General features: G+C 44.5%; 1 protein-coding gene across 2 annotated transcripts in view; it reads left to right on the top strand.

The window, feature by feature from the left end:
- Positions 1 to 21,627, top strand: part of ARHGEF4 (Rho guanine nucleotide exchange factor 4) — a 202,418-nt gene that overhangs the window by 96,728 nt on the left and 84,063 nt on the right. The window contains exons 6-7 of one of the 2 annotated variants that reach the window (XM_040706022.2): positions 2,328 to 2,654; positions 7,751 to 7,880. In XM_040706022.2, the coding sequence (XP_040561956.1) occupies positions 2,328 to 2,654; positions 7,751 to 7,880 (457 nt within the window). Of the gene's footprint in view, positions 1 to 2,327; positions 2,655 to 7,750; positions 7,881 to 14,483; positions 14,782 to 21,627 lie in introns of those variants that run through there. The other variant, XM_040706023.2, reaches the window with a different exon arrangement.

Genomic DNA, 21,627 nt, shown 5'->3' with positions numbered 1-21,627 from the left:
CTCCATGTCCTTCTTCTGATAGGACTAATAGTAACACAGGGCAGACAAAGCTGTGACTTGTTCAACCAAGTCTTGAGAACCTCTCATGCTTGAGATTTCTCCATCTCTATGGGAAACGTGCTCCTGAAGAAATGCCCAGCCAGGACTTTCCAAACTACCATTCCTGGTTACTTATGGCTACGCTGTCTGGCATCAGAGTTCAGATCCATCATCCATGTAACTACAAATTTCTTTTAGACTGATCTTATATTGCCCTTAGTGCCATTTTTTCACCTTGAATAAACCCAGTTCCCTCAATTTCTCCTCATGTATTTCCAGCGAAAAGTTTTTGATTCTTTGTGGTGTTTGTTTTTGTTTATTTGTTTCTCTCTTTGTTTTGTTTTTTTGGCTAATGCTGTCTGGAATCCAAAGAAGCATGTGGGTAGCAGTAAGGGCAGAGAGGGCTGTAGTTCTGGAATTGCTGTGGGCAGAAGGGGAAGAGAATTTGCTTGAAAATCTTTTGTTTTCATGGGCATCAACTTAACTTACAAACTTAATACCACCTTCTGAACAAGACAACTGCAGTGTTACAGCAGCCTAGGAAAATGCAAGGTACTTGCCCTATGGAAAGTACTCTTAAAGCATTTCAAACAGATGAGGCCTGTCAGAAGATGAATAAGTAATTGACCTGTAAGTCATAACCAAAAAGAACATCTAGAAAAGAGTAGAGAGATGAGGCATGTATTAAGATTTCCAAAGGCAAGCCCAACTGTGTGATCTTAAAGGTCCCTTCCAACCCAAACCGTTCTATGATTCTCAGATGCAACCATTAGGAGCAAATAAACAATCAGTTAAATTGACTGCTAGATGAAATAATTAAAACTGCGAAAACTGTAAATGGTGCCTGAGTCATATAAAACCAGCTTAATTTTAGTGATACTGCTGGAGGCTGCACAATGACATCTCAGACTGGACATTTATAGCTGGAGCCTTGAATTAAAGCAAGTGTCCCAGCTTTCAGGACACATCATCTCATCTGTTTGAGTATATAGGGCTTTTGTATGTTCCCATTTTTCATGACACTGTGAAAAGAAGTAAAACTGCATCCTGATGGTCTTTCTTATGTATGTGGATAAGTGAAAAAGTCATGAAGTTATGGTTAATGGTGGCATTAGAGAAGTCCCTTTCTGTTCCACATCAGTAAAGGCATTATTGCTAGACAAAGGAGCGGGTGTGAACTTCCTTGAAGCTTTTGCTGTGTTATAGCACTGTATCAGACTGCAATGGCTCAGCTCACTCCTGAGGCCCACCACATTAGTAAGTAACCCTTAGCCTGGTGGAGCACGGGGCAGCCCCTCTGTCATTACATACTGATGGTTGTTAGCATTCTCCAGGTTGTAACTAGGACCAAGATTTTGTGCTGAAAACGTTGGGACAAAAGAACTCTATGGAATTACCATTTGCCCACATGGCAGGGTCTTCATTGCATGTTTGCAACACAATTTCACTTAACAAGATTGTGTTACCCGGGAGGCAAGAGCAAACTATTGTGTTATGTTTGATGTTTGGAGTCTGTGCGAGGTCTTCTTGCTTTTCTAGGCACAGAAAACCAGCAGGATACGCTTTCATTTCTGCATAGCATCTAGTAGATAAGAAGCCTTCCTAGACTATGGCATCTCTTGCCAGTGGCAATGAAAAATTGATCTGGGATTATTGGCTAATTGGAAAGGGAAGTGCCTGCAGTGGTTTAGGAGCCTCATTGTTTGGGTTCTTCAAATATACTGTGAGAAACTGGAGATATTGTCAGGATACAACATTTTCTTGGCAGAAAAGGAGACTCCATTCATTCCTTAATACTGTTATCTCCCCCCAGTTCCAATATAAAAGCTGTAGTTTTGTACAAGCACGCTATAAAAGCAAATGGGAGTGAAGGGTGAAACAGTGCAGTTCCTTTATCTCAGGCCAACATCAAGCAAATGTAACGGGTGGTAAAAGAGCACCATCAGAAAGCACAGGGATTAATATATCAGACCTGCAGGCATCAAGGTGGCATTTTCACTTTGCATAACTGAAGTGGGAAAAGCACAGATGAACAGGACTGTGCTGTGCAGAGGGAGTGTGCATTAGCTGTCTCAAAGGGCAGCAGAGCTGCTGTTTCAGGGTGGGTACCCCTGAGCCTATGGAGGATGCTGAGGGTGGTTTCAGCCATACTTTTGGGGAAGCATTTTCCTCTGAACGCTTCTGGGGCTACACAGCTGAGTGTTGCCATTTTCTGTTCAATCTGATTTGAAGCGAACAGAATTTCCAGTGAACAAACTGTGTGTTTTCACCTGCTGTTTGTAAAACAGGACTCTAAACAGCAATGTCCAACACCACCTGAAAAGAGGCCAAATGAGAAAGGGGTTCCCCATCGCAAAAGGAGGTCCCCCCAGGTTCCAACATCCCCACGCCCTTTCTCCACCCTTGAGAACAAAGCCTGGAGGCTTTCCTTCCTTGCTCCAGATGAAAAAGCCAAGGAGACTCCGGAGAGGAGGAGGAAGAGACCTAAATCCCTCTATAAGTGCTTCAGCTTCGATGATATTTGGATGCAGAGGAACCAAAAAAGGAAGCTAGAGAAGGAGAGACAGCCAGAGAGAGGGACTCAATTGCAACACTTCCCAGAGGACCAGTTAAAAGTAAGAACCCACACACTGTCCTCCTCCTCCCCTGGCACTGTCTTCCTCTCTCTGCTCTGGCTGTTTTCTACCGTTAATCACATTCGTGTCCTTCTGCTTTGTCTGGTATCAGTTCTTGCTGCTTCTCTTTGCGTCTGGCAGCTGTGGATGGAGACTGATTATTTAAACACTAAACTCTCCCAACTCTGGAGGAGGTGGGTTTTGTAGTTACTGCAAGCGAGCAGCTCCTGCTCTGAGCTCTGTTGGACAACGGGATTGCTCTGTGGGCTGCGAGATAGGGAGAGCAGGGACAGCATCACAGTTGCCTTAAATCAGTGTGAAGAAAACTTGAAATCTCTTTTGATGCCCTGTGGTATTGCTGTATAACTTTAAAAAGAGACTTTAAATCAGATTTCCCTTGGAAGCCAACTCCACGCACCTTACTGAGGCAAGTTCTCCCTATGAAGTACCTGAGAGAATATTGCCATTGGAGTTGTAGCAATGGCTAATCTCCTGTCCGCTGGGGAACACTTCTAGGTCAGCATTATGATTCTTCGTGACAAACTTTGTGGCTGTTATGACTCACGCTGATGACATCTGTTACTCTTGGATCCAGAGCTAAGGTCTGTTCCCTTCAGGGAGAGCCAGGATTCTGTACCCAAGAGCCAAATTTAGAATTTCTGGGGAAAAAAAAAAAAAACAAAAACAAAAAACCAACCATGAGATCATAGGGACACCCCATGCAGCTTCTGCTGATGGTATTGAGAAAGCTTCTAAGAATGCCAAACATTGGCTAGTAGTCTTCTCCTCAAGACAAGGGGCTGAATCTGTGCTATTCTGTGCTTATAGGGTTCTTCAAGGCAAATGTCAGTTGAGGGTTGGGTGGGTGCTGGGTACGTTCTGGAATGTGTTGTCTGCTCTGCTCAGTGAGGATGCCTTCCTGCCTCTGTGTTGAAGATAAAGAATAATGCTCCTGAGGCAAAAGCGTGTATTATGATTTCTTAAAAATAGAAATTTGGTTATTTCCCTGCCTTGCTCAGAGTTCCAAGGGATTGCTCTGCGCTGACGGGAAAATGCATTGCTGGGTTAGTTAGGCTCACTAGTGAACAGGAGCCAGTAAAATAAGCTAAAAATATTCCTTACAATTGCTTGACAGGCATGGATAGTGATGGAAATACAGCCCATGCTGCAGGGTATGCTCACCAGCACGGAGACCATTAGAGCCTCTGAGAGAAGCAAGCAGTTACCTCAATAGCATCCCTGGAGCCATCAGATTACGCAGCTTGCAAGCTGACTGCTTTGCTGATCGACCACACGTTTTGATACTGCCAGAAAACAGCCTCTTCCTTAAGCATTTCCACCCTTCTTTCCTGGTGCAAGCTTAGCTCTCAGTGGTGATGAGCTGTGTAATGGGCAGCGCTGCCCTGCTCCCATTGAGCTCCCCTCACTTAACAACACATGCCCGGGGGGCTGAGTGGCTTTTCTGGTTTATTCTTCTTTGGGTAGCAGAGGTGAGTAAAACCAGAGCAAGCTTCAGAGGAGAAGATGCCTATCAGTACATAGTTAGATGGGCTTGGTTTTGGTTTTCACTCTTTCTGTTGATTTGAGAGCTATTGATCCTTTTTGTCTTTGTGAGCGGGCCAAATTTCATCAAAACAAGTGCAGAGATTCGAGGGCTCTTTCCAGTCTGCCCATATGAATGCATTCCTCGGTCTGTACTTTTTATTCACAATAGTCCTCGTGTAGTTTATTCTTCCTGTTGTGTTCTGCTTTGTGCAGTGCTCTATTCATGTGATAGTGCCGGCTTATTCATGCCCTCAGATGTAGTGGGAGTGCTGTCACAAGCCGCAGTGTTTGGGTGCAGCTTTAGAAGGATGCCAAAAATCCTCCTAATAAGGAGAATGAAATAAACTACCACAAAAGCAGCTTTATAAGGTTTTTCATTGTCTGCTGTGCTTTTGCAATTGAAATAAGGCAAACACAAGGAGCTTTGGAGATCTGAAAATGCAACTCTGATGTGTCCTGCCACATGGCTGCCTGGGGATGCGTGGCTTCAGCTATGATAAGTCATACTGTGTCAAGTCAAGCTCAGGTCAGCGTACAAGGTGATGTAATGCTGCAATATTGAGGAAACAACAGAACAGAGCAGGCCGGGGAGGAACAAAAGGCGAATTCTTAACCTGAATGGTGATTTCTGATAGTATATCATTGAGATCAGTACAGACAAACGAGTACAGTGGCTGTACAAAGCTATTCTGATCAGTACAGACAAATGAGTACAGTGGCTATACAAAGCTATTCTGAAGGCTGGTGATTGGGATTCAGAGGGAGGGGAACAAGAGAGTAGCTTTTAGATATGAATTGCCAGTTGGAAACAATTCTGTATGCTGGGCTTTGTTCTGCTGGGGCCCAGGAGGTTGCTGATCTGCCTCAGGTGGGAAAAGCCTGTGGAAATCCCTAGAGCCAAACTCAAAGCTTGACCCAGCTGTCCCTTAGAACAAAATACTACCACTAACAAGCTGAGCGGCTTCTGATCTTTTACCTCGGGATGTGAACATTTAGCTGGTTGTGGCAAACCTTTGAAGGTAGTGTTCTCCAAGGTGGAATAAGAGAAACTTTTTTTTAACGCAGTATAAATTCTCTGGCTGGAACACAGGCAGTGCCCCAAAACACTGATGTGTGTAATGGCAACAGACTCTGTTTTGAGCTTAATTTTTGCAAGGATTGCCTTAGTGGTATCTTCCAGCTGCCTGCCTGTCTGCTCCCATCCTTTTCCTTCCTGTCATAATAAAATGGTGGGACCTGATTGTTTAAGCCTGATGCTTCTCTAGCACACAGCAATACAAGCAGAGATGTGGTTGCTATGTGCATTTGTTAAAGCACAATTTCTGCACTGCCAAATTAGAGAGATTCCTAAAAGGCGCATTGGGGATTGAAGCCATTGCGGTATTGTGCAGCAGAAGCCCTATCTTTTATTTCAAAAGACAAATGAGAAGCAGTGAAAAAGAGATCTTTAGCTTATTGCCCTGAAGAGGGCTTTGGAAACCTAATTTGCTACCCCATCTGAAATGAGGAAACAAAGTTTTGCCATGCACTTCCATGACTGTGAGCACTGTGGGCACCTCAGATGCACTTCAAGTGGGTAATTAATCTCCTTCTGGAGAGGGGACTCATGAATGAGATATGTCTCCCCATTGACAAGGTACAGGCACACATCAGAGGTAAAGTCCTCACCCAGACTGTGCAAAAGAGCACAGTCTTAACCCAAAGCAGAGAATGTAGAAGAGAGGGTCTTTACTCAGTGTTTGTCCCTCCTTTCCCCTCCCCTGCAGGGTGGGGAAAACCCTGCCTGCTTTTACTAACATCCCTGCAAGTACTTCCCCTCCTGGCTTTGGGTTGTACAAACCTGTCTCCTCTGCTGCACAAATGAAATGCTGCCTGTACCTGAGACCTGCTCTGATGTCCTGGGGGGCAGTAAGAATAAACCCTGCCTTTGTTGCTGCAGTAGTCCTGATGTAGTGCAGTAATGCTTTCTATCGCATTTAACATAAATAATCTAGGCCTCGATATACCATATATATGTATTTATCTACACACTATATATATATACACTATATATATAGTGTATATGTGATAGAAAACATTGTTCTGCTTAAGACTAGGAGGCAGGATATATACATATATATATATACACACACATATATGTTGTCTGTTTTTCTTGATGTTGTTGTCCCTGGAATGGCAGGTGTTCCCACAGGAGCTCTGGTGTGCTTTTCTAGACAAACAGGTACTGTTGAGGTTAATTTGAGCAGGGTTCTTGCTTCCCCTCTGATGGTATCCTATTTGTTTCAGTACAGTAACTCCAGGAGGACTAAAACAAACTGAGCAGAGAGCAGGGGGGTCACTGCAGCAGAAGGAAAGGGCTGTAGCCATGCAGAGCTGCAAGATGGCTATGCCCATGGGGACAGTGATTACTGACCTGCTGCCTTCCAGGTGGTCTCCCACTCACCCACTGTGATCACTGATATTCTGTGTGTGTGCCAGCAGTTGTGGGCATGGGGAGATAACAGAGGAGAGAATATATTCATACAAGTAGATCTGTATCATGCATTAAGGACTGTAGGTTTCAGTGACTTTCATTACAGTCTGCATCACTCATCATGACCGGGCTCTGAGCACCCTGATCTACCTGCCGGTGTCCCTGTCCATTGCAGGGGGGTTGGATTAGATGGCCTTTAAAGGTCCCTTCCATCTCAAGCAGTTCTATGGGTTTAGGATTGTCAGGTGTTCTGTGATGTTGTAGGGTCTTGCTCATTTTTGGATATCTGATGAGAAAGTAGGTTAGTCTGGGTGGCTCAGTGGCAGTGGTTTGTATGATTTCTTTAAAATAAACATACAAAGAATAACCATCTCATCTTTGTTTATATTGAGCCTGACCTACTTAAGCAGTAGGTATACTGAGCTGTCTGTCTGTATGCTGTCTACCCATGTCATTTCCCTCTAAAAGCAGCAGCAGTTATGAAGTTATCAATTCAGTGAGATATGTCAATGGTTTGGAGTTTTCAGTGTGTCATAAAGTTCTCAAAGTTTTATAAAAACTAACCAGCCAGGCAGAGGGGATCCTATTTACAACTGAAAGGAAGGATGTAGTGTTAGATGTGTCCTGTACGGCTAGGTACTGTTACTAAGAGATCCTCGAAGGGAAAAGCTTTATATACTCTTTAAATGCCAGAACAGAAGTTATGCCACATAAAGTTATAGGAAACAAGACTTAATTAGTTCTGTAGGTGAGAGGATGACTTCTTGTGGTATGCTTCCTCCTCCCACAAGGTATACTTCAGAGGAAAGAGTGTAACTTTCTGTGAGAACAGGTATGCACAGTACTATGCCGACTGTAAATCCAGTACCTGTTATCCTCTTCTGTTATTACCTTGCAGCTTTCTTTGCCTTCTCACTGTTTGCTGTCTTCTCTAGCAACCCATCTGTCTACTAACGGACTACTTACACAGCCAGGCATGAGAGGGGAAAAGAGGTGCTCTGTGACCAATGCTGTGTTTTGTTCAGCAAGGTCTATACGTGTAACATATATTGGTTTTGTTTTCCCTCTCTTGTTGAAGGCTGGAAGAAGTCCATCCATCACATCTACCATTGCTCTTGACATCCTACCACTGAAACTGCATCCATTTTCCCAGAGTACTCCGACAGGCCTGGACTGCGTGGGCTGGAAACGGCGCGTCACCTTCCCTGGTGTGTACACACAAGTCTTACTTCAGTGTGAATTGCTAGAGGATTAAACTCTGGTGTAGTGAGTATGGTAACTGAATGATAAATGCTCTGACTTATTCTTGCTGAATATTCCATCCGTGTCTGAGTAGAAGTCTGCTTAAAGGCAATGGTTGGCTGTATAGTAAAGGTCACTAATGGCAATGATAGCGTGCTTGATGCAGAAACGCTTCTGTTGTCTCTGAGAACTCCATCTTACCTGGGATGATGTCATCTATATCACTCTCTTGAATCAGGTTTCTACAGACTCCCTGCTGTATATTTGCTGGAGAGTGCTTACGGTAGGTATGGTGAGGTTCTTCTCAAGTTGCTAATTAGGCACTAAAGTAACTGAACGAGTCTCAAGAGGTAGAATTTCCTGTACTTTAAACAAATCATCTTAACAAGCATGCTGTATTTTCATAAGAACTGTATGTGAGATTTGCTGCCTGCTTCTTTTTCAGTCACAGACAGTTTTTAAAGTATTAAAATGTAAGTGACAGATTGTTAAACAGTAAGATGCATTTTTGCTAGGTTTTTAAATTCTCCATCTGGCAGTGCTGACCCAAACGCTGCAGAGATCTTTGTCACAGAACTTTGTGGTGGGATAAGAGAAACGTTGCAGAAGAGTTGTTTGGTAGGTAGGAACCTGGGCAGGAGAAGCCAGGTGCAGTTGGATGCCAACCTGCCATTTCTGCCTCAGAAAGTCTCTTTGTACCACTGATTAAACACTACTAGACTTAAATTAAGGGACCGTAACTCTGTGCTAATTACATCAGAACTGAACGGACAGAATATTCTGTCTAGCCAAACTATTTTGCTTTCCAGTGTTTTGCAAGACTTGTGCACAGAATCACAAAGTTCCACCTGGAAATAAGTAAATAGACTGCTCGTTACTGTGGTGTCAGCAGCCCAGTCTCTGCTCTCTCAGCACTGAGGGCTTTGATCATTTGCTGTCACATGCATCTGGCCTTGCCCAACACTTAGGACCAGCTCCCTGGCTGAATTCAGCTTCAGCTCTTGGAAATCCCAGGTGGAAATCTGCCACTGTCAAGATGTCAATGCATCTCTGACTTTAGCTAGAATCCCTAAGTGCCACTGCCATAGAAGTAAATTGTGAGTCACAGCTGATAGAAATTTAATAACTCCCTCAGGTCCCAGTTGGGAACTAAAGCTGAGGCACCCAAATTCATACATATATGAGGAGGAAGAAGGGGAAATGCAAATGTAGATAGATCCATTGGTAGTCTTCTAGTTGTTTATATGCCATCTAGAAATGACACACGAAATCTGAATCACCTACAATTCACACAGTATTCTCGAGGTAAGTACAAGCAAGTTTCACATTGTGACCTCAATAACTGGAATAAATGCACCAAAACAAATGAAATACAGCAGCAGAACCTTTTTTTTTTTTTTTTTTTTTTTGACCTCTAAAAACATTTTTGTGAGGTAGAACATTTTTGTGAGGTAGAATACTGGTGAACAGCTGGAAGTGGTGTAATGCTCCTACCATAGCTGTCTCTATTAGCTGCTGCGAGAGGGTTTCATGTGAAGCATTTTGGGGTTGATACGTGTGTGCAGATGTCCTCTCTGTGGCAAGATTTAGCCAGGAAGAAAACTACAAGCTGCTGGACTGTCTGAGTTGTTGCATCAGTTTTAGGACTGGGGATGTCCTTGAGGCAGCCGTATGCTGTACGTGATTCTTGCACAGCTTTGTTGTGACACACGTTGCTTTTCATAAGCTTGTAAATAGTGTCAAACAAAGGTAAAATGAAATGATTAACCTAGTCCATTTAATCTAATTTTAAGGTTCTTAACTCTGAAGTTGCAACTACTTGCACTGATGATCCCAGCATGCTCTTTAACCATAAAAGACACTGGATATGAAAGTGCTATGAAGTATAAAGCTGTTCTATATAATTCCATGTTGAAAATATGAGCAAAATTCTCTTTACCCAGATTTGCTTATTCACTTAGTGAGCTTTTTAAGGGAATGCTGCAGTGGCTATTGGGTAGAGGGTATGGAGTCCTTGTTTGTTCAGGTATAAATGATGGTTGACAAGATCCCAGCCAGAAAGGTAGCATGCACAGCTATGTACCTTGTCATGCATTTGCCTATTTACCTGAGGACAAGAGCACAGCTGGGTACAAACTCACCTGTTTTAGACCAGGCCACCCATTCCCAACTGGGATGTATCATGACTGCTGGGAGAAGGGCTTGATTTTTGATATTATATCTGTTGTGCTTACTAGCTTCCTATGACCCTGGCATTAGAGCACTGAGACATTGTTCTCTCTGCCTATATGTCAAACTGGGACAAATGAGACAAACTCAAACTTAATCATATTCCGAGACTTGGATTCAGCCATACTGTGGAGCTCTGATCAGGTTTTGCATTCTGCCTTCTGTCACCTCTTCTGTCCAGAGCAGCCATTTGAGAAAACTTTAACAAGCCAGTAGATGGCTCTAACATCTGTGAAATAAAGAGCAGCTGAGGTGGTGCTAATCTCTACTCAGTGAAGATGACTGAGTCTGGATACTCCTCTAGAGAAGTGTGGAGGTTAGCACCCCCTCACCCCACGGTTAGCAAAAAAGTTGACTGTGCTCAGTCAGGAATGTTTAAATAACTTGGAAGGACCTCCTTGGCTTTATCATATGCTTCAGCAGGCACTACTGATGAATATCAAGTCTTTCAAACCCCGTAGTTGTATTGTTATACCCGTGTCTTCAGTTTGCACCTTGTGGTAGATATCTGTCCTTTATTGCCTGGTTTACCACACTGTTTGAATAAGCTGAGCTGTGGTGAAATATTGGGACACAAACCACTTCCCAGAGTAGATACAGGAATGCTTTTCTTGCTTCTGGGCAGCTTCTAAAACCTTGGGCAGAGGGGGCCCAAAACTTACAGAAAAGAGTAATGATAACAAGGCTTTGGGTTTTAAAGCAATGGACCAGCATTTTCTTCTGGCTCTTTTATGTATGCTTTTCTTCCACGTCTCTCTGCTGAGCATGATACCTGTTCATTTGCATTCCCCATCTCTCTGCTGAGCCCAGTACCTTCTTATTTGCAACTGAAGATACTGCCTACAGTTGGGTTGCATTGCTGGGAAACAGTTTGATGGACGTTGGATGCATCTGTGAGGATGTAGCTGAGCCTGGGCCCTGGTTAAGAGATGGGCAGTTCAGAGGTTGGAAGCTTCCAGCCCACAGGTTTTAACCTCACAGCAGAGAGGTTTCTGAACTTCTCCACAGGGACCCACCAGCAGGAGACAGACACAGGGTGATCCAATGACAGACGTGGGCGATTGTCTGAGAGTTGGATGTGCGTTTCCTAGAAGTCCATTCTCTCACTGCTCCCTGTACTTTATAGCTAGAGAATTTTCTGGTTTCTTACCGGACTTCGTTATCTTCTCACAGATGTTTCACCCATGCTGTTTTGCAGAGAATCTGTGGAATTTTTAGGCAGGGTCATACGTATGATCTTAAACTTTCGAGGTCTGCCATCTCCCCATACAGAGAGAAGCTCATAACGAGTGTGTTGCAAGATCTGGTTTGTCTCAAATCGCTACGCTAAGCCAGAACCTAAACCAATATTATCTAAAATAATCATTTAGATGCAGGCTGGGTCTTCCCAGCAATTTTACCCATGTCTTGTCAGACTTAAATAACCACAGATCTTTAACTTTCGTGCTGTGCTGTCTACAAGAGATGCCCTGGTATCAATGGCTGTGCTGATGTTGGTTATACCGGCCAAAAACGCATGAGGTCGTTCTGACTGATCTGTACTGATGGTGAACGTAGTGGGGGGGCTCGGAAGCCTTGCATGAGCAATGAGAGTAAGCAAGCCAAATTCTCAACATCTGAGTCTTTAGTGGAGAAAATGGAAAACAGTGACCACTCAATAATTCTGAGTTATCTTCTGTTCTCGTTGGTATAATGGAAAGTTTTTATCAGAAGCAGAGACTGTTTGTTTACTCAACATCATGTGGCCAACTTTCATCTTATTTTCCCAGCTATAGATGGGCTGTTAAGCTCACACTTGGCAGCAGTTAATGTGAAGATGTTTGACAGCCACTGGAGAATCCATTCAAGTGGGAAAATATTAGCTTTAGTAACAAGACTTTGTTATGTCCTATAAATATTTAGCAGTCCTGTAGTTCAGCAGAATAGCAGAGCTATTTATTCCCATTCTCGTCAGTTTAGTTCTTGAAGGGACACAGAAAAAAGCGATGTGCAAATCCTCAGTAGTGCATCACTGAAGCTAGAGCAAGAAATGTCAATTCCATTCTGATTAACCCATGGAAATACCATTGAATTTAAGTGGCTAAGAGGTAGTCTCAGTACCTATTTTATTTTTCACTCTACCTGTGAGTCACAGCAGGGATATCAGACCTTGTTTAATCCCAGCTCTGTGCGGTCTCTGACAGCATGTGTTTGCTCAGATTTCCATCCAGCATTAAAAGCTGGGCCAAGCCATGGCTGAGTTCCCGAGCGTTTGTCGTAGCTGGTTGGGTGGGATTGTGCACGTCAGCTATTGAAGTAAAACACTCAGTATGTCCATAAAAACTTTCTGTGGGGGTTAAGAGTAGAAAAGAAGATCCTAGCAAACCCTGAGTGACTTTGCTGTTCAAAGGTATGGAAACTGCAGCAGAATCCACCAGAGACTGAAGCATCCAGCAGGTATCCCATCTCAGCTGCCCAGGGCTGGGGCTGGCTCCCCTAGCTTGGTGTTGCACGGTGCCAGCCCTAAGCTGTAACTGGAGACAGCTGCTGCTTTGGCAACTCAACAGTACCTCTCATCTCTATCAAATGTCACAGAACATCAATGTGCACTGAGAAAAAATAAGCCATGAGGTCTACGTGAAGGTGGAACACCTCTGTGACAGCAGATTTTAAACTCTAAGACCACGGTTTCCACTGAATTCCAAAGTCTGGCTTTGAAGTATTTTCCCTGGCTTCCCTTTGCACTACAGCACGCCTTCCCAGTGCTCACACACGGTGTGCGTGCTGCAGCAGCACCTTCGGCTAGGATTACAGCACGCTGCCACTGAATAAATATCTTCTGGTATTTGCCAGGAGCATTTAGGCCAGAGCGTGGGAGGGGTAGCGGAAGAACAGATGGAGTGTCCTGAGCAGGCTGGGGGCAGAGATCTGCTGGGCGAGTGTGGAGCTGCGGGGCCTCCGAGTACTGCCTGGTTCTGTACCGCAGTCACAAACTGATAAAGGTACTTTGAGTTTTCTTCCTTTACGTGTACCAAGCACGGATTTGAAGGAGCCAGAAGTGCAGCTGGGGCTGAACTGTAGCCTCTTATTGCCTCTCTTGCCTTCAAGAGCTGTCCCGTCCGTTCCCCTTCTTGATGCACTGTGCTCCAAGTCCAGCAGACAGCTGCGTTCAGCTCTGTGGTTTTAGCTTACCTCCCCCCTGCTCTTATGGTCAAGCAGTGTTTTTCTCAGTGTGTACGTCAGTGCAGACTGTTCTATGAGGACCTGAAAGGATCAGATCAGTAGCGAGGTGTGGTTCTACTGCAGGCACGGGACAGCACATTTCCTTTTCTGTACTGGGAGTCCTTAGGGGAAGGTATTTTGGTCCAAGCAGGTACATTCAGAAGACCATTGGAGGAATTTTTTGTTAACAGCCTACTGGAGAGATGTTATACTTTTTTCCTATTACTGCAGACGTGCTTCTTGTAAGGAACAGCTAGAATGTTAGGGACTCAGAAGTGGCCTCAGTGTGTTTGGATGCTCTCAGTGATGGCGAGCAAAGGGCGTTTCTTTCATTAAGTATTTGATAAGAAACGTAATGACCCGAAGTGCTCCCTGCTATCGCGCAGATTGATGGGGGTCTTTGTTGGAGCAGGCTGTGATGGCCACATGAGGATGGAGCTTTCTTCACTTCAGACAGAATTACCTACCACAGGCACAGGACAGGTCCCTCTGTATTCTCCCAGGCTTCATCTTATAGGGACATGCTGCATCACGTGCTCGCTAACGGGGACAGCAGACCTTTGAACTGAAACAGCATCACTGGCTGCTCCGTACTTGAGGCTGAGCTCTGAACAAGGTCGGGCACTGAAGCAGAGCCCATCCCAAGGCTACAGTTCAGGAGTGGGTATCGAATCGTTCAAAGCTCGCAGCTGCAGCCTCCCCAGATCTCAATCTGTGTTTTTCCGGCTTTGATTTCATTTTTTAATTCTTTTTCTGAGGACTTATAAAAATAGTTTTTTAATAGCAGCAGCAGCCACAGCCAGCTCTAAACATGATTAGTTTGTATGTTAAGTCCTCTCTGAGTTCTCAGGGGAAGCAGACAACACAAGGTCTCTCTCACTCGGGCTTTTCTTAAAATGCATGAAATTCTACTATTCCCACTTAATTTATTTTTAATCTGACAATTCTGCTAAATTAAGAGCAAAGATTTCTGTCCCACCTCGCCTTTTTTCGTGTCTCGAAATCGGCTTTAATAAAAATCATCTGCTGGAAGCTGCAGCTGAGAGCAGCTGAGCTGCCACAGCCGGAGCCTCCTTAGTGGACCCCTATGATGTCAGGATGCATCGAGAGGAGCGGAGAGGAGGATAGGAATCCAGCTCAGTCCTCAGACAGCGCTACCAGGTACCACTGCCCTGCCAGCAGCTACAGAGCGCTCAGCCCGTTTCCTCCCAGCACGGCAGAGCCCCTGGCTCTCCCTCCTACCTGCCTGCATGAGGACCCAGCAGTGCCCCAGTGAGTCCAGCGGGGCACACAGTGGGGAAAACTGCAGCAGCAGTGGAAGCTCTGGGCTCTCTCCAGGTTCGGATTCGGACAGCAGTGGGGTGGTGTGCGGTGGTGGTGGGATGAGAGGTGTCCTGTCCAGGTATTGGAGCTTGGAGAGTCTTCACTCTGCCACAGGTAAGAGCTGCTGCTTTTTTTGTTTGCTTGCTTTTAGTGCTATTGCACTGACCTTGAGAAACCAAATGAAGCCTGCTGGAAAAGCGTATGCCATTGGGAAATGCAGACTCTGAGTCATGAGAAATTAAAAAAAATAATGCTAAAGTTGTTTGCTAGCTGACCCCCCTGCAGACTTACAACTGAAGCAGAGCAACGCTAAAATACTTCTTAGGTCCGAAGGCAAGAAACAGTTTCTTATTGGCTTTGGAAATAGTGTTTAGGCTTCTACCTGATAAAGGCTGTCATTTCCCTCTTAGCAGCATTTCATGTTTCAGCTTAAATTTATAGAGCCCCGCGTCTGAGCTGGCACTTCTGTGGGAATGCTAGCAGAGACTATTGCTGCCTTCAGAACGTGTCCAAGCGAGGTGCTGTGCAGCACAGGAGTGCTGATGGCATTTGCACTGCTGCGTGCAGAGAGAAGCAAAGGAGGTTCCCTGAGCCAGCTGTTGTAGTTCTGTTTGTATTTTCCTGTCCTTGGTTTAAACCCTTTTTGCACCAGGGATTTTGGAGGTGCGTTCACACAGCCCGTGAATGTTCTCTCTTGTCTGCATCCAACATCCTAGTTCTTAGTAACTGATGTGCGTTCTTAGGGTGTGGGTGCTAGAACCCCAGGCATGGGAAGGAAGCTTTCTCATTCCCAGCTGATACTGGCAGAGGAACCTGGCAATGATTTTAATGGCCAGCAATCACTGAGCTGTTCAGTTTGTTGCTTGCTCATTGCAGTTCAGAGAGATTTTTAACAGAGCTGCATTAAATTAAATTAAATACGTGGTCTGATAGTGATAGGACAAGGGGAATGGCTTTAAAGTGAAAGAGGGGAGATTTGGGTTAGATGTTAGGAGTAAATTTTTTACTCAGAGCGGATCAGGCCCTGGCACTGCTGCCCGGAGCTGTGGGTGCCCCATCCCTGGAGATGCGCAGGGCCAGGCTGGATGGGATTCTGGCAGCCTGATTTAGGGGTTGGCAATCCTGCCCATGGCAGAGGGTTGGAAATGGATGATTTTTAAGGTCCCCTTCAATTTAAGCCCTTCTGCGATAAATTACTTTCTCTCTCGGATAAATTCAGACGAGTGCCTTTGAGGCCACCAATGTGTGCCATTTCCTTCATAGAAATACTGGATGCTTCCAGCTAGAGGCAAGGCTTGGTAAGGGTTTTAGGTGTAGTTCTGTGTAATCTTCCATACCTGCACATCCTTCTCATTAATGAAAACTGTTACAGCTGCACCTACTAGTGCACATTTTAGGTTGTTTAATACAAATTCCATTGCTGCTTTGGAGTCTTCAGCTGAAGTGCAAGTAACTGCACTGCTGTATGGGGAGAGAATGCAGCAGGGCAGCTGGCCTGACTTCCTAACCCACACACCAGAGCTTCCAGGTGCTCAAGAAACTCACAACACCTATGGTGTTGTCCTGAGAAACCAAGGCCAGGAAAAAAAGGTCAGCAGGGTGAGATCAGACCATTGGCTCTCTGTTTTGGGGAAAGGTCTGTGCTGGGGATGCAAATGGATGCAGCTCTGAGTCTTGGCAGCATCTGCTGGCTCATTTTCTCCTATACCTGGGAATGTAAATAACTCCCAGCACAGCTCTGACATTGGCGTAAAGTAGCCCTGGCACCGGAGCCTTTTAAAAGTGCTTGAGAATTGCATACAGGGCAATAGCTTTAGCTTCAGTTACCTCTGTCTTAGAGGATTTGCTGCCAGCTGTCCCCCATGGATGCACTTTTGGGCTTAATCAGGTCAGTTGCTATAAATGATGTGCAGTGATAAAAACGATGTGAGGCTGATAACAACAGCAAACTTTGAAGCTGAGCTTCTTTTTCTAAAAGCTCTTTTGTTTCTACAGTCTTCTCATTCCCAAGGATGTGGGGCATGGAGTCATGTTGTGGTGCTGCATGCGTTTAGCATGTAATGTAGAGATAAGAGGAGATAGAATGGGGAAGGATATGAAAACAGAGTGAAGGCAGGGAGAAACCAAATCAAGTTTCGTAGTTATGACATTGATGTATCAATACAATAACAAAACTACTACAGACTCCTTGCTACCTCAAAAATACTACAGCTGCTGAGCATCTTCTCACATACGAATGATGTCTGAGTGGGTTACCTCTAGATATGAATAATATTTGTGTCAGAATTAGGATTAAACCTTAAGAGCAGTGCATCTCCCAGAAGAACTTACAGCAGTAGCCAAAACGCATTGGCACTCTCCAGGACATCACCTCACCTGAGCCAGGGAAGCACGGGAGTCATAGAATCATAGAATCACTAAGGTTGGAAAAGACCCACAGGATCATCCAGTCCAACCATTCGCCCTTCACCAATGGTTCTCGCTAAACCATGTCCCTCAACACAACATCCAAACGCTCTTTGAACACCAAAAGTCTTCAGCCTCCCAGTATGTGTGGCATCAGGAATTCAGGGAGAAGGTCTGAAGTGCCTGCAGACATCACCAACTGCCCAGTGCTGCGTTTTATAAGGCTGTGAGATGAGTCGGTCTCTGTTTTCAATTTATTTCTAAGGGGTTCTGGGCATTTCAGGAATTCCAGCTTCAGGAATGCCCTGAAGCTGGCAGGGGGACTTGCCAGGGTGCTTGGTGGTGATTTCTCCCCTAGTGTGAAGACAGACTTGTCCAGAGGGATGTTCATACCGAGGCTGTTCTTCTCCGACGCTTCAGCGGAAGAAAATGAGCAGTTGGAGTATGGAGGTGAAAGGGAGGGAGGAGGTCTTCGGTACAACTGGAACACAGCAGTCCAAATTTCTTTTGCATAACTTAGATTTCAAGAGTGAAAAGACAGAATATGTGTGTTTACACGTAGAAATCTTTGAGAATGTAAGTCCTCAGAAATACGAGCTGATGTCTCCTACACAGAAAAGATGGGTAGTGTTCTCCCGAATCCACAAGGGGGGAAAATGCAGTTTTCATTCAGTCTTCCTCTGCAGTCAGTAATGGAGTACAATTTCTTTTGCTTTGAAATGGACCTTTTTGTAATGCATCGATCAAGAAAGTTAAGTTATATGTGACAAAGAAACGAGAAAGAAAAGATCTGCTGATGCAACTCAAATGCCATTTGGAAAAAAAACAAAAAACAAACAAACAAAAAGACTGTCTTGTGTGAAGTGAGAGTGTCTTCTTATTTTTTTAAATGCCAGTCAATGGCATTTTTGGTCTAAATGTCAATATGTTACATTACATGGGAGAGTCCTTCTCCCTGCAGCTGAATATAATCATGAAAAGAGGGAATGCTTTGCAGTTCTCCCGAGCTCTCCATTTGAGGATGCCAGAGGACTTCATAAAAGTTAATAGCCCTTACATAGGGCCCAAGAGGCTTCCAGAGTTTGATTTAGAGTAGAAGAGGTACGGATCGTTTATCACTCGGGATAGTAGCCTTGCTGTTTAAATACCTGCCTTTAAATACTTGCGAGCAGTTCCTGAGTGCTCCAGTGGGAAAACGAGTGGGAGCTCAGGCTGCTCAGCAGTTCTGAAAAGAGGCATCCAAATCAAAGGTCAGTTGTGACAGTGCTCCAGCAAGTGATTCAGCGCCACTCCAGGCACTCTGACCCTGTTTCCAAGACAAGACACCGAATCCCAGTGCACTCTTGGTGTCCCAGGCTTACGCTGCATACATCCCACTCAGCCCTGTAGTACAGCCCTGCTGAAAACTTGGGTTCCTGTAGAGGACTTCCAGAATCAAAGTTGTGAGGACGTCTCTTTGTTTTTCCAGCTCCTTTGTTCCTAGTCCAATTCCAACCTCATTAATAGTCTGTTTATTTTTTTACTTGTCCAAGCTGAGAAGAACTGAAAGAGCATAGGAGGGTGGGGACGGAGGGGGGTCACAACTGGTAAGCTGGTGGTGGCTGCAGTTTCTGTGTCTTTGTGCATATGCAGCACTTGCACGGACTATGCTTCAGTGCACCTCTGCTCTGTTTTATCTCCCTAAACACGGATGTGCTCATCTGCTGCTCTTGGGAATACGGCCTTTAAACCACAAGAAAACAGAGTATGGGCAGGGAGTTATGTTTTCGTATAGAACTTAAACAAAACCAAACATAAGTCTCCTCCAAATAAGTGTTTTTAAGGCATGCCTTTCATTATTACTGCTGATGAGGGAGTCAGCAGTAGAGCTGTGGCAAATGGCTTGCAACTTGCTTATTCGGAAAGAGTTTTTCTTTTGAGCTCTTTCTTTTTCCCCTTGTCCTTCCCCTGGCCCTGCCTTCTGGCACTGATGTCTGCAGCCGTGTCCATGGGCTGCAGTGCATAATTCACTGCCCCGTCTTTCTGCAGAGTCACCTGGACAGCAGGAGCTAAAGAGGTCACACAATGGGAGACAGATTCAAGGTTCAGAGTGTTTCAGAATTCTTCCAAAAACCAAAAAAAAACCCACCCTGAAAGCATGCACTGTAGCATGTTGATCATGGTGATTCATATTTCAGCTCAGAGATATAGCTAGGTTCATGGATTGTGTTGTAGCATGACCGATGTGTTCCACCCCACCCAATATATTTCTGCTATCACCTGCACAATTTCCACTCATCTTCTGAACAAATCATCAATGACTTTTTGTTTTTCTTTAAGTATGCACCGTTCCATGCTAAGTTTACTCTAACTTTTCTCTCAGTGGTGATTCATTTCTAATGGCAGCTAATGCAGTTAGGTAAACCTCAGGTAGATGGTGAATTTAGAGGAAGAATTGCAAGATTAATGTTCCTTGGCTGGAACGATGAGCCAACCTAAGGATTAAGTAGAAGTTTCTTATTTGAAAAATGCTTCTTCCAAATGATGTGTTGTGTTGCCAGGCTGTGACTGGTCAAATGGTGAGGGCATCTCACCACCACCGTAGTGCTCGAGTTTAGTCCAGTGAATGCAAACTCAGTAAATGCTGACTATCTGTAAACGTGGCCACCTGACACAGTCAGCACACTTACAGAAGTATATTTTTCAGTGCAAAATATTTTCCAGCTTCATGCTAGAAAATATACTTATTCAGATAGTGTTAATGTGGGAAGAAAATCACATTTCTGTTCCTCTGTGTGCAACAGAACTGCCTTACGTAAGTGCTGTTATTTCGTTGTTCTAATTATGCTTTAATATTCCGAGTGGTTTCTTTTTTCAGTTGATTTTCCCTTGGGATTTTTTGCTTGGTTTTAAAGGAGCAAATGCTTATTCTCACTGCATCCCGGTGAGGTGCAGATTGCCACCTGTGCCTACTGGGAGATAGATGTCCCCATTTTGCTGATGCAGAATGGTAAATCTCTGACAAACGGCGTGAAGCTTCCATGGGTGCACATCAGCTTGGTCTTCTTATGTTCATTTTTCCATTCCTTTATCTGCTCTCAAATCAACTCCCATGAAGGACGTTTGGGTGGTGAGTAATATTCCCCTTTCTGAGGAATACAACATCTTAAGTCAGTTATTTCTTCAAAGATTCATTTACCCTTAAAGCAGCCATTGAGATCAACACTTCCTTTCAGGTTCATCCATGCTTCAGTTGCTCTTACATTTTAAGATGGAAGTGAAACAGCTGTAAGTCACCTAATTTGTGTACTGCCAGCACCGCAGCTCTTGAAGCAGGGAACTCACTTGGTCCGAGAAAGTAAATGGAAAGGGGAGTGAGGTGTGAAGCCTACCTGATGGGCAGAGGCTTGGAAGAACTGCTGCACATGCTGCTTCACCTGCACTTACGTCATGTTGGTAACAAAAGCAGTAAAAAAAGCAGTGCTTGCAAATAGCATATACACTGAAATGCCGTGAAGAATGTATGTAATTGCCTATAAATGATGAACATTCACTACTATGGCTTAGCAGTTAGAATAAATGTTATAGGCAAGAATAGTTTCTTTACTTTGCCATGGGGAAATACCCTTCAACTCATCAAACACGTCTGTAAGTAAGGTTATTCCCCAGTAAGGTTTTGTTCTCCAATTCACTGGAGTCACAATAAATACTTTTGAAGGATTAGAGAAACATGGCCCTCTTCTGAAGGTCAGTACTCACCTGTGAAGGTTTCTGCTCTAATTAAAATCTTGCCTTCTCTCAAAATCCTTTGTAGTCTGAGGTTTGTTTAAGCCAACCAACTAGTTCAGTAGTTTTGCCTAAAAACACGAGGGCTGAGCTGGGTGTGCTAGGGTGCACGGGGTGCTGTTCTTCTGAGCAAACACAAAGCTGTCCTTGTAGGCGTGAATGCTGAGTGCCTTAGGTGGCTGGCCACAGAGCCCAGGTTAGGGTAGTGTGTATGCACATGAAAGCAAGACATTAGCTGATGTGGCCGTGGCTTTGTCCCGGTGAGCTGCCTTTGATCATGTTGTGTGAACACACAGGTGTTGTCAGCTGTCAGTACAAATATACCACGGGGTAAATTTGTCTGTACAGGTAGAGAGCTGTGTTGTTTTCCTCAACTCCCTCTAATCAAGGAGCAGGAGATTCCCTGGACTGAAATGTTGGCCCGAAAGAGCACAAGTAACGTTGTTTGCCAGGGCGTACAGACAGTCTGTAATCTCTTCTCTAGAGTCATGGAGTGCTCCTGAATTCATGCTGTATCCCAAGGAGACAGCTTCCATGTGTGTGGGAGCTCCGGGGCATCAGCCCTGTATGGAAGCAGTTTTCTATTAATGTGTTTGGTGCCACCCTCTTGTGTTGGAAGGTAAGTTTATGTGCAGGTGTTTATTAAATAAGTTGAAAAGAAGTCCTTGTTTCAGGTGAACTAGAAAGATGCAGACCCTTGATATTATCACAGTAATGCTTTATGGTGAGAATAAATGAAGATAAGGCTGCCTATGTTTTCCTAACAGCCGGTAGAGATGCGTTTCTAGG

This window comes from Gallus gallus, chromosome 9 (assembly GCF_016699485.2).
Source record: "Gallus gallus isolate bGalGal1 chromosome 9, bGalGal1.mat.broiler.GRCg7b, whole genome shotgun sequence".
NCBI classification, from domain to species: domain Eukaryota; kingdom Metazoa; phylum Chordata; class Aves; order Galliformes; family Phasianidae; genus Gallus; species Gallus gallus.
The sequence above is the reverse complement of the archived record's forward strand: the minus strand, read 5'-3'. Positions and strand labels throughout refer to the sequence as shown.